At 40.9% G+C, this 12,713-nt stretch overlaps 1 protein-coding gene across 1 annotated transcript; it reads left to right on the forward strand.

Annotated features, from left to right (window-relative positions):
• The first annotated feature begins 255 nt into the window (after positions 1-255).
• Positions 256-9,507, forward strand: LOC311287556 (uncharacterized protein). Its single transcript, XM_084404451.1, has 3 exons — positions 256-315; positions 1,057-1,216; positions 6,489-9,507. Exons 2-3 carry the CDS (start codon positions 1,155-1,157, stop codon positions 8,077-8,079), a joined length of 1,653 nt encoding a protein of 550 aa, XP_084260577.1. The 5' UTR covers positions 256-315; positions 1,057-1,154; the 3' UTR covers positions 8,080-9,507.
• Positions 9,508-12,713: the final 3,206 nt, after the last annotated feature.

Below are 12,713 nucleotides of genomic sequence, written 5' to 3' on the forward strand. Positions count from 1 at the left end.
AGCAATGGTGTGTTATTTCAAATTTAGACACACAGTTTCAAACTCTTCACTACATGTACAATAAGTTTCACATGTAAAAAAAAAAGTATAATTGTTGAATTAGTACACAATTCAGTTTCCTACATTTTAAACTAACTTTGCATGCTTTCACAGGTTTCCCAAAATATGTCAGATAAATAAAACCACCCAGACCATGTTCCTTTTAATCAAGTGACAAACTGGTATTACTGGAAAGACAAGCAGGAGGGACGTCCCATTCATGACTAATGAAGAGGTTTGCTGTGAAAACTCCACAACAACATGATCTCGAATTGTGTAAGTATCATAAATATATTCTCTCTCAGAAAAACTTTAAGAACACATTTTTAAAACAATTTATAATTTCTTTAAACAATCTATTGTTGTCGTTACCTTAATTATTTTGTGTGTATAATTTACATATGTGTGTGTGTATAGGGGTAGGCGATATGACCAAAATCTTATAAGTCATTTTATTTCACGATAACAGTATATATCACAATATAGTTATTTTTGCTTTGAATAAGGTTTTTATGATATACAATTTTTTTCATAACTTTGAAATGTCATGATTCTTATCACTATTTTTAATATAATTAAAAAAAACAATACTAGCCTAGAAAAATTCTCAAGCTTACTGAAGACAGGTAAACATTGATAAAGAAAGAGCAAAGAAAACAAACTACAATAGAAAAAAGACACAAATGAAATCGACCTAACCGAAAAACTTCAAGCACTAGAAATACAACATAAAATGTATAATCAAATTTATAAAAAACAATACATTATTTACTGTGTACATTAAATATACATTTATTCTTATTAAAGAAATAAAAGTGATTCAGTCAAGAGCAGTGAGAGATTTCCTCCCTTTATTGTTGTTTGATTAGCATTAATAATGACATTTAATTAAATAATTTAATTAAATAATTGAGAAATGTTTGTGTTTGTGTTTTTGTCCACACATTGAACGTCACTAAGGTCCAGTGTTGTTTGTTTTCTGATTTTCTTCAAAATATCTTATTTTGTGTTCCACAGAGGAAATTAAGTCATAAAGGTTTGGAACGACATGAGGGAGAGTAAATGAAGAAATAATTATCATTTTTGGTGGACTGTCCCTTTAACCCCCGGCAACAATGGCATTTCCCAGAAATCGCTGTCAGCGCAGCGTCAGCTTCAATCAAGGTCCCAATATGCCGTAAGAAAATGTTCTCAATTATTATAATAATAGGGGTTTTAAACTAAAATGTGATTTTTGTATTATGGCTGGTCTGAATGGAGGTAATTGTTGATCTTTTATAAGCTAATATTATGAGGAACTTCCCGGGTTAAAACATTGTTACTATTAGATTATTATCTGTTGGTGTTCTTCTTCTTCAGTTTCTTCTTCTTCTTCCACTCTGGAAGTTCTATGGCAGAACATTGAACTGTATGGTAAAAAGTTATGAAATTTGGCACACTGATAGAGGACAGTCTGAACTGTCACCATAGCAAATTTGGAGACGTAGTCAACGTGTCGACTGATTGGGATCACGCTAGGGAGCCTGTCATCTTCGAGTACTGTAAAAACGAGCCAATGGACATTGGCGTGCATGAATCGCATTACACGGCCCACCCCGCAGCGCGGGTATAAATACAGAAGTGGATGCACTCACCATTTGTCTTTCGCTTCGGAGCCGATCGGTCTTGATGTCTCTGAAGAGTACTGTTGTTTACAATGAGCGAGTGTGTAGGTGTTCTTCTAGGAAGACTCTCTCAGTGCTGGTGGTTCTACAGCGCGAGTACAGCGGTGATCGTGAGCTTTGAGCTCTCAACTGCTGTTTTAACAGCATCAAATTTCTGTGTTGTTCATGGCTGGTTAGAGGGTGGAAAAGTGAGTGATTCACTGTTTCTGTTCACTGTTCAGTGTTGCCACGGTCATTCCCCTGTGTGCTCCGGCACTAGTGATGGGTCCCATTTCCTGAAAGAGCAACACGGGTGCATTTGCGTCTTTTTCAAGATGTCATTCCACCAGTGCGTTTCTGGATGTGATCGTTCCCTGTCCCCCCAAATGGACGGTCACAATAGTTATATCACGTGTTTGTGGAAATGTATATATATATATATATACACATACATATATAGTCCTCACGGCACCGTGTGGGATGGGTGATCAGAGGATCATAGTGAGGCTTCCCCGCCCGGTAACCACCAAACCCTGTGGGCCCCTCACTCCTCTATCACATCGCAGCCGGTGGAGCTCCTCGTTGAGCCCGCTAGTCTCTCTGTAATGTACCGACCAGCTGTTTTATTCGGGGCCCCTCCAGGGGACAGATTGTCGGCTGCAGCATCAGAGGGTGAGCTGACCTCTGGAAATTATGACTCGGCTGTGTTATCTCCCTCTGGGAGTGTAGCGTTGCCCGAGTCAGATCCAGAAACGTCAAATATGCTGAAACGGGCCGCAGAGGCTGTCGGGCTCGAGTGGAATCCTCCACCGTGTCCTGAACAGTCTCGGTTGGTTGATTGGTGTCTCGGGACAGACCACCCTGGTTCTCAGCTCGCCGCCCCAGTGCCTTTCTTTCCCGAAGAGCATGGATAGCTTACCAGGTTTCCACCTTTCTCTGCCAGAAACTGCCTGAATAGCTTTTCCCCCCTCACTACCCTTGACGGAGGAGCGGTGAAGGATTGCGAGAATAGAGCGGTCTGTCACGACACAGGTTGGGCTGATCGGTGCCGCGGTGGAGAGCTATATAGGAAGTACGACTTGATCGTCAGGTTCCAGGTTCAAGGAGATGAAATAAACTTCTTTGCGTCCCCTCTACACCTTTTTGGGACTTATCTCCAATGCTACTGCACTCTGAGACCTCCCCTGAGCACTACAGGCAGTTGAGTTAAAAATTCTGTTTTTAAAGAAACAGTTCTCCTGCTTGATTGCTCCATCAATAAAGTAGGGGACCTGCACACAGTTTCGGAAACCAGCAGAAGGGAAGGTGGTTTCCATGCAGAGGTTGGCCCACTATAAGATTAGTGTTGCCATCATCTTGGTGAATTTCCCAAGGTGCAATGTGCCCTCCTGGGTAGTGACCTCCTCCAAAAAGAGAGTTTAGCTCCTTCCTGGGCGTTGACACGAGTTCCTCACTGATAGATTAAGAGTTGTGGGCTGGTCGACACCAGCACATTCGCTAGGAAATTAGCCTATGTGTCGAGCCAGTTGCTTTCCGTGGGCTCCCTTCACACGAAGCCAGCTTCACCTTAGCCCAGTTTATAGTGTCGGCTGCGCCATTCTCCTCCTATGGTCTGGATAAGTGTGCCTTTTTGCTCCAGTTAAGTTCCCTCTTCCAAACCCTGTTGAGTTCCTCCTTACCCCGTCGGTGTTGGATGTGGCAGAGCATCCGATGCTAGACCTATCACTTGTATGCTTGTGTAACTTGTGTTAGGTGGGGTCCATATGTTGTGATCCCTATGGCAATCCCATATTTGTATTCTTCAACGGTTTGACTCCCTGCGCCGATGTCTTCCCTTGGCAGAGCCTGCTCTGCCGTCACTGTCCGGTTGCGTCTCCTCCCTCTTATCGGCTGGAGCCACCTCAGTGACATGCCATATGTTGTACTGCCCCCTAAGTTCGCACAGTCCATATGTGTATTCTCCACATGTTATCTCCTTCGGGCAGGATGTGGCTTCCGCAGCGTATGCCTTCCAACGAAAGGTACGCATCCCAGTGGCCCTGTCCTATTGCGCCTCAATATGCGGGAAGATCAGGAGGCTTTTGTCTAGGCACTGCAAGGTGGCAGCACTAGTGGCGTCTTAATAGGAATCCCAATCAGTTGACACGTCGAACGTATGTAACCCTCGTTCCCTGAAGGAGGGAAGGGAGATGTAGTCCCCCAGCCACTATTGCTGTACCACCACTGACCGGGGTCCGATCGGCTCCTCTGCGAAAAACAACTGGTGCGTGTATCCACTTTCGTATTTATCCCCGCGCAGCGGGGCGGGGCATGTGATGCAATTCACGCGCGCCAATATCCATTGGCTCGTTTTTACAATACTCGAAGATGACAGGCTCCCTAGCGTGATCCCATTCAGTTGACACGTCAACTACATCTCCCTTCCCTCCTTCAGGGAACGAGGGTTACATACGTTTGACGTGTCAACTGATTGGGATCCCTATTAAGACGCCACTAGTGCTGCCACCTTGCAGTGCCTAGACAAAAGCCTCCTGATCTTCCCGCATATTGAGGCGCTTAAATACCTTACAGAAATATCTTCAAAATCGGAAACATTGGTTGTTGACCATATTCTTATGCCCAAATGTCAAAATTGTTATGGTAAGTGGCAAAAAAATGCAAACAAAGTTGTCCATGGGTAATTTTTTATGCTCTGATAGATATAAATGCCTATAACTCCAAACCAAAATGAGAAATTTTATACGCTTATGTATGCGGCCATTCTGAGGACAAACACACAAAAAAGTTATGGATTGTCAATAGATAAAACAGTTTTCGTACAGCACTGCAACAAATGACCAAAATGAATATGAGACTGTATCTCTGCAAGGCTTTTAGGGTTGTGCCGATAGACGATAGTATCGTGTATCGACGATAGACAGAGATATCGCTGATGGCAGATGCCTTTGACGATATCAATACGATAATTGGCTCGTTTTCCTATTAATGTATTAAATTATTATTATTATTATTATTATTATTATTATGAAGCTAGTAGGCTATAGTTACAATTATATTTGCCTTGCCTAAATTCATAACGACATCACCACATAACCACACTTGCGACATCACATAACCACACATGCGACGTCACCGACGCGCGCGTATGAGGACTCCTCAAAGAAAATATTTTTAAAACAGACTAAAAAAAACTACATCCCACAACGAAATTTAATTGCAAGGTGATCCATTCACAAATTGCCAAGAGTGCTTAACAGACGCATCATTCTTATACAGAGCCAAGATGAAGACGCGGCATCGTTGTTCGTCAGTATTTTGTTTCCATAGCACATTAACAAAATATTTAATGACAGTAAAAACACTAAAAACAGTACAATTACAAAATATTAATTATAATAATAATATCAATAAAATTATATAGGCCGCCTAGGCCTAATAAAGTCTTTAGTAGGTTACACGAAGCATCTGTGGAACTCTGCCTGTGAAAATCACAAGCAACTTCAAACTTGTTTAACAAGAAATATATTCTTCTATTTTTTTTCACTGTCAATAATGTAAGTCCACAAGAGAAATATTAAGCCAGTAAATTAAGATGCTGTAGCCTACCGTTATATCCACCGTCGTCTCTGAGAGAACGCGCCGTTAATGCAGTGAAAGCGCAGTCCGTTTCTGCTTTCGTTTTCAGGGAATGAGCGCGTTTACATGCACGTTATTAACTCGATTATGCTGAATAAACTGACAATGCATGTGGTCATGTAAACGGATTAACCCATTTTCCTTTATCAGAGTCAAGTCATAAGTAAGTACCGATCGACTTTTAGATTTTTGCCTCTGATTTCTCCCGGCATTTAAAACCCGCGTTATTTGGGCTTATTGAAGTGCGGTGCGCATAAGTGAAGTGCATCCAGACAGAGGAGGACATATCGCAGACTCCGACTCTTTCTTGACCCAATAAATTAAAACGTGTTTTCATGATCTCGTGCAGAAGCAGCCTACAGTCAAAATGCTGCATCTGTAACGGCATGAGAGGATAATGTGTGTCCGTAAATTTCCCGCTGACATGTTGAAATATACAAGAATGGTCAGATACAAGAATGATTAGGATCTTTTTTTTTTTACCTCACTATACCAGGAAATAACCTGATTTAGCCTATTAATAAACACTCCACCTTTGCTAGCAAAATAGAAAAAGATTCTCATTTAAAACGAAGTAATAAAACAAGCAAATTGATGAGTAAATAAGCAAGTTAATAATCAAATAAGTAAGCCCCGCCCCCCTCACGATAATATCGTGTATCGCCGATCTCACAGGCTGACGATAGGACGATATGAAAATGGAGCATATCGCGCAACCCTAAAGGCTTTGGTACATTGACACCAAACTTTGCAGGTATCATTGTAACCTCACACTAACCACACCGCTTCACTTTCGTAACAAAGCCACCCATTGGTCGAAATTGATAAACCATTAAATTACATTACTATTGATTGTATTAGATTTTTCAGGCATTTTGCCTAAAATCATCTTAATATACTTTTAATTGCTCATTGTTGCAGTTGGTCTGATGCTTCCAGTCATGATGGCCTGATGCTTCCAGTCATGATGGCCTGATTTATTGTGCCTTATTTGAGCTTGGCCCCTTAATTGCTGCTTACAGCTATATTTTATAATTATGTTCATGCTAAAAAAGTATGAATTAAATATTTACATTTTACATAATCACAAAATAGTTTATGGGTATTTAATCTTAAATTCTTCCTATAAAAATATTCTGATGAATATTTTCCTCCATCTGCATTTTACAGAAGGCCGTGTCTTCCTCCACGCAGACCAACTCTTATTCATGGGGGTCCTCCAAAACGATTCCTTCTACATACAGAGAGGAAAGTAATTGATGATAATGGAAAAGTCAGAAAATGGACTTATGGGAAAAAAGACTCCAGAAAACCAAACAAAATTGTTCTGCTGGTGGGAGAGACTGGCGTTGGGAAAACCACCATCATCAACACCATGGTCAACTACTTAATGGGAGTGAAGTTTGAGGATGAAATATGGTATGAAATCACAGAAGAAGCAGCCAGAGACCAATCAGTATCACAAACCTCTGAAATCACCATGTATGAGGTCTTTCCTATAATGGGTCCCCTATCTCTCACCATTATTGATACTCCAGGATACGGAGACACTAGAGGACTGGAAAAAGATCTGGAAGTTGCTGAGAATTTATCCATGTTGTTTCAGAATAATGATGGAGTTCATCAAATTGACGCTGTGTGTTTTGTGACTCAAGCATCTAAGAATCGCCTCTCGGACAGACAGCATTACATCATCAGTTCAATTCTGTCTTTGTTTGGAAAAGACATTGTGAACAATATTGTGTTTCTAATCACACACTCTGATGGTCTGCCAGCCAAAAACGTCATTGGTGCCATTAATAAAGCTAGAATCCCCTGCAGACGAGACCGCAATAACCAACCTGTTCATTTCTTATTCAACAACCGGCAGGCTGACGCCCGTCACACTGGACAGCGTCGAGTTCGTGCTCAAAGAGACGCCTGGGAGGACAGCATGGACGGCATGAAGGACTTCATTCAGTCATTGGATGAAAAGCACAGAAGAAGTTTGGAGTTGACATCAAATGTCCTGATAGAACGCATTCGATTAGAAGCGTCCATGTGCAACTTACAGCTGCGAATTCAAGAGAAAGAGTCAAAGAAGTCTGAAAAACTTCAGATCCAGCGGGCAATGAGACAAAACAAGGAAAAGATTGAGGAGTGTAAAAACTTTACCATTAGAGTAAAAAAGACTATCAAAGAGAAGGTTCCCATTGAAAGCGCTTCATGGAAGAGCAGGAAGGCGACGATCTGCACCGTCTGTGAGGAAAACTGCCATGAGCTTGACTGCTGGTGGGTTTCGAATCCCAGTAAATGTGAAGTCATGAAAAACGGCTTCTGTACCGTGTGCACAGGGAAGTGTCACCACAGCAAACATGTCAAAGAAAACAAGAAATATATCGTCAGTACCTCAAGCATGCAGTTGGAATTTGACTCCATAAAAAAGGATTATGAAAAAACTCAAAGACAGTTCAAGAGGTTTTCAGTTGTAATAGATCATCTTGATCAAGATCTGAAGGAGATTGAGGACCAAAAGTCAATTATTCTGTCCGATGCTTACAAGAACATCAAGCATTTGTCTCAGATCGCATTAAAGCCAGACTCGGCCTTCACTCTTCAGCATCTGGACTTCTTCATCCCCAGAGTGAGAGAGGCTGGGAAAGAAAACTGGGTCCGAGAGCTGGAGGAAATGAGGAGAACCGCTGTGGCTGAAGAAGCCAATAAAGACGCTCTGAGTTATCTGAGAGCTGGTCTGGCTAAACTGTTCCTTGGTGAGCAATGAACAAATGCAGAGAACACAAGAGATGAATCAATGACAATGAAGAATTTGGAAATACTGTAGCCTATATGTTTAACAGAGTTAAGATTTTAATCAGTTTTATTGTGGATTCTTCTGAATTCAGCAGCTGTTGTTAATTCCATGTTGTAGTGCTGCCCTCGTGTGGTTTGTGTGGGGACTGTAGAAATGTTTAGTTAGATGGAAGATGACGCAACACAGCAGTTGCATTGAGTAGTGCACACTGTGGCTGAGTTATGCCTGCAGTGAAACAGCCACTAATGCTGCGTTCACACCAAACGCGAATATGCGTCTGGCGCGAGTGATTTCAATGTTAAGTCAATGGAAGGTCGCGTTTACGTGCGTCTGGAGGTCTTGCGGCGCGAATGAGGCGTTTAGCACGGCGCGGTAGACGCGAATTCGCCTCATTCGCGCGAACTAGACGCGTCTGGCGCGTTAAGCGCGAATTGTGCTTTTTGTGCATCACGCGTTTGACGCGAATTCGCGTCTGCTGCCCGAGTTGAAAAATCTGAACTTCTGCGTCAATTCGCGCCGCGTTAACCAATCAGGAGCCTGCCTGCTTGCTGCTGTCACGTGGTGAACTGACAGTTTAATGTTATTTTATGTTTGGCCTCAATAAATTATTTTGTAATATGACTAAAATGCACAACAAAGCAAATCTTTCACATAAAAACTCGATTTCAATATGAGAGATAGCCTACTCATTTGTATCGAATGCTATTTATTCCATATCTATTCTAGATTAGCCTATATTAAACTTTATTAATCTAATGTAAAGACACCAAACACAATTAAGTGTATAAAAACTTTTCAAAAAAAATAACAGGACAGGTTTAACTTTTGGAGGCTGCCTCCATTTATTATCAAAACAAAAATAAATGACAGATTAGGTCCGGGAGAGGGTGAACCTCGCGCCGGGATTTACAGCGCGGGCTCGTCAGGCAGCGACCACTCGAGGCCGAGACTTATACGGCCTACGCTGTCCTCGTCAGCGTCGGTCCACCAAACCTACCTCCTGGAGCAAATTGTGAAACTCCTGAAACCCTCCGGAGGTTTTGGTGGACCCGAGTACAGCGACGATGTCCCCTACGCAGCTGTTTCTGCTCTCCAGAGCATATACGAGCGGTGACTCTCTCGATTAATGCTATTGCTAATGCTCGATAAACATCTAAAAAAGATGGCCGCCAACAGCTTAGAAACTTTCGCCCCCTGACTTCGCCTTTGACGCGCGTAAATTTCGCTTCAAACTTTTGATTTTACGCGCGTCAATTTCACTCTTGACGCGCGAATGCACACAAAGTGGTCACGCGTATAACTAGACGCGGCAGGCGCGAATTTTGACGCAGATTCGCGTTTGGTGTGAACGCAGCATAAGAGGACGTTTTATTTCATTTAACATTAAACAGAATTACATAAACCAGTATTTGTGTTTGTGCATTCATTGGGGGTTTAAAGGTTCGGCCAGAACCTGCCATACAGTCGGTGTTCATCAGATCTCTGGAATGTTCATGTGAACATAGAGCAAACCGCAATGCAGAGTGAAGGATATATATATATATATATATATATATATATATATATATATGACCAGGTCTGGACCTCTCTATTTTTCGGAGGTTTTGTATAATAAAAGTTGTGAAATAATTGTCTAATATTAATTCTACTTTGGCACTGCAAGGATAATGCAAAACGCCAAGATAACCAACCTTCTCATCTGAACTGCGAGCCTGCCTGAGCAATCTAACACCACTCGTCAATGTCCAAATGTTTGGGATGACCAATCTATCAAAGTAGGTGGGCTTTATGTTTACAGGAGCTGAGCACAAATTACAGCATGTTGGCAAGATGCTCCAGTTAATGGTTATGCAAGATGTAAGTAGCTAAACTCAACATTTCATATGATCTGTTTTACGATATAAATGTTAACCGAACAACATAAATAATCAGGGATGCAAACAAATAAAGTTTTGTCTAATTTTCGCCATTTAGAATTATAATTTATGTCATTCATGTAGCCTAATTCATAGCATAACGGTCAGTGTGACGAGACAAAACATTAACAAATCTGTTTTTGTTGCCATTGGCTTGGCTTGCTTAGTTGGGAACATAATAATTAATATTCAACAATATTGATCTGCCTGCATTGACACTATTATACAAGAACTGAACTGAGCTGGACGATGACATCACGGTTTTCTCCGGAGCGGCTATATATATATAGAATTTGCCAATCTTGGTGTTCTATGGCAAATGCCAAGCGTCCTGCACGGTGTTGGGCTGTAAGCACAACCCCCACCTGTGGACGTCGGGCCCTCATACCACCCTCATGGAGTCTGTTTCTGACCATTTGAGCAGACACATGCACATTTGTGGCCTGCTGGAGGTCATTTTTCAGGGCTCTGGCAGTGTTCCTCCTGCTCCTCCTTGCACAAAGGCGGAAATAGCGGTCCTGCTGCTGGGTTGTTGCCCTCCTACGGCCTCCTCCACGTCTCCTGATGTACTGGCCTGTCTCCTGGTAGCGCCTCCATGCGAGTAGTATGAAGCTGCAGACTCGGAGCCTGCTGCATCTACAGTCCCGCACCCAGAGTCCCGCATTCTCAGACCCCTCGTTTTTCGAGACAGCGCCTCCTATCAAATTAGATCGGATAAACATGTGAAGAACGTGAGTAGGCTATCGTCAATTTTATTTAGCGAATCATACCTCATTCAGTTTCTTTTTTAATCAAACTACTTTATAGCTCATCGATACACCAACATATGACTAGTCCATTTAATATGTGTAAAGATAGTTTGTAACAAAATTTGAGCCGTTAATGTATGTTTTTTCGCCTCTTTTACTTAAATTAGTTTTTATAAAACGTAAGTATTAAAATGAATCAACATTAATTTAACTGATATGAAGTTGTTGCCAGCCATCTTCTCCGTGGCCCGATTTATCACCCTAGATATGCTTGTAATTTGCATTTGCAAAAAAATATTAGTTATTATTACACAATATTTGACAATGGCATTCATCTTTTATTTTAGTGAAGTCGAGGAATTTGACAGAGTGATTGCAAAAAGAATTAAAAAAGAAGGAACATTCGCCTACCAGAAATTATTTTACCTTATGCATTTACATTAGCCTACATTTTACATTTATTCATTTAGCAGACACTTTTATCCAAAGCGACTTATAAATGAGGAGTTTTTTTTAATGCAATTGAAGAAGAAAAGTAAAGTCACTAACACAGTTCTTTCCTTTTTTCTTTGCTTTGTCCTGTTTACAGCAATATGATGTTTAGGTGATCGTTAAATAAAGTATAGAATTGTTTATTATTGGTGTTTTGTCTATTCTTATTTGAGTTTTGCTTCGCATTCAAAATATCAAAAAACAGGTTTTGTAATGTTAGCATGGTATAATGTTAATTACACCATTATAGGTTGAACTGAAAGAAAAAAAAAAAAGAAAAAAAAAACGTAGCAATATAATATCACATAATATTTTTCAGAAGATAGTTCAATCTGCAATTGCGACTTTATTTCTCAGAATTACGACTTCATATCTCGCAATTGTGACTTTATTTCTCGCAATTCTGACATCATATCTCGCAATTCTGAGAAAAAAGTCAAAAACTCTGACTTGATATATCGCAATTGTGAGGAAAAAAAAGTCAGAAGTGTGAGATAAAAAGTTGCAATTATTATTTATTTATTATTCAGTGGCGGAAACAAGCTTCCATAGTAGGCTAATGTATCCCTTCCATCAGTAATTTTCTTTCAATTACACCCACACTCAAAAACTACTGGGTAATTTGTTAGTCAGAGAACACAATACGTTTTTTTGGCACATGCATTTAGCAGGGAACGCAAATATTTATTTGGATAACTTTAAAAACGAGACTGTAATATTGCATCCTATTGTTTTCAATGGCATTTGGATAAGGGTGTTATACGATCTTCTGAACAGCAGGAGGCGCTGTCTCGAAAAACGAGGGGTCTGAGAATGCGGGACTCTGGGTGCGGGACTGTAGATGCAGGCTCCGAGTCTGCAGCTTCATAATATTGCTCCATGCTCTGGACACTATGCTGACAGACACAGCAAACCTTCTTGCCACAGCTCGCATTGATGTGCCATTCTGGATGAGCTGCACTACCTGAGCCACTTGTGTGGGTTGTAGACTCCGTCTCATGCTACCACTAGAGTGAAAGCACCGCCAGCATTCAAAAGTGACCAAAACATCAGCCAGAAAGCATAGGAACTGAGAAGTGGTCTGTGGTCACCACCTGCAGAACCACTCCTTTATTGGGGGTGTCTTGCTAATTGCCTATAATTTCCACCTATTGTCTATTCCATTTGCCCAACAGCATGTGAAATTGATTGTCAATCAGTGTTGCTTCCTAAGTGGACAGTTTGATTTCACAGAAGTGAGATTGACTTGGAGTTACATTGTGTTGTTTAAGTGTTCCCTTTATTTTTTTGAGCAGTGTATATATAGAATGAAAGTCTGAATATATATATAGAATGAAAGTCTGAATATATATAGAATGAAAGTCTGAATATATAAAACGAATGTCTGAATATATGGAATGAAAATCTGATGTTATCAGCGCCATCTTGTGTTATTCATCTACTATTT

Source organism: Rutilus rutilus (genome assembly GCF_951802725.1).
Source record: "Rutilus rutilus genome assembly, chromosome: 3".
Lineage (NCBI taxonomy): Eukaryota > Metazoa > Chordata > Actinopteri > Cypriniformes > Leuciscidae > Rutilus > Rutilus rutilus.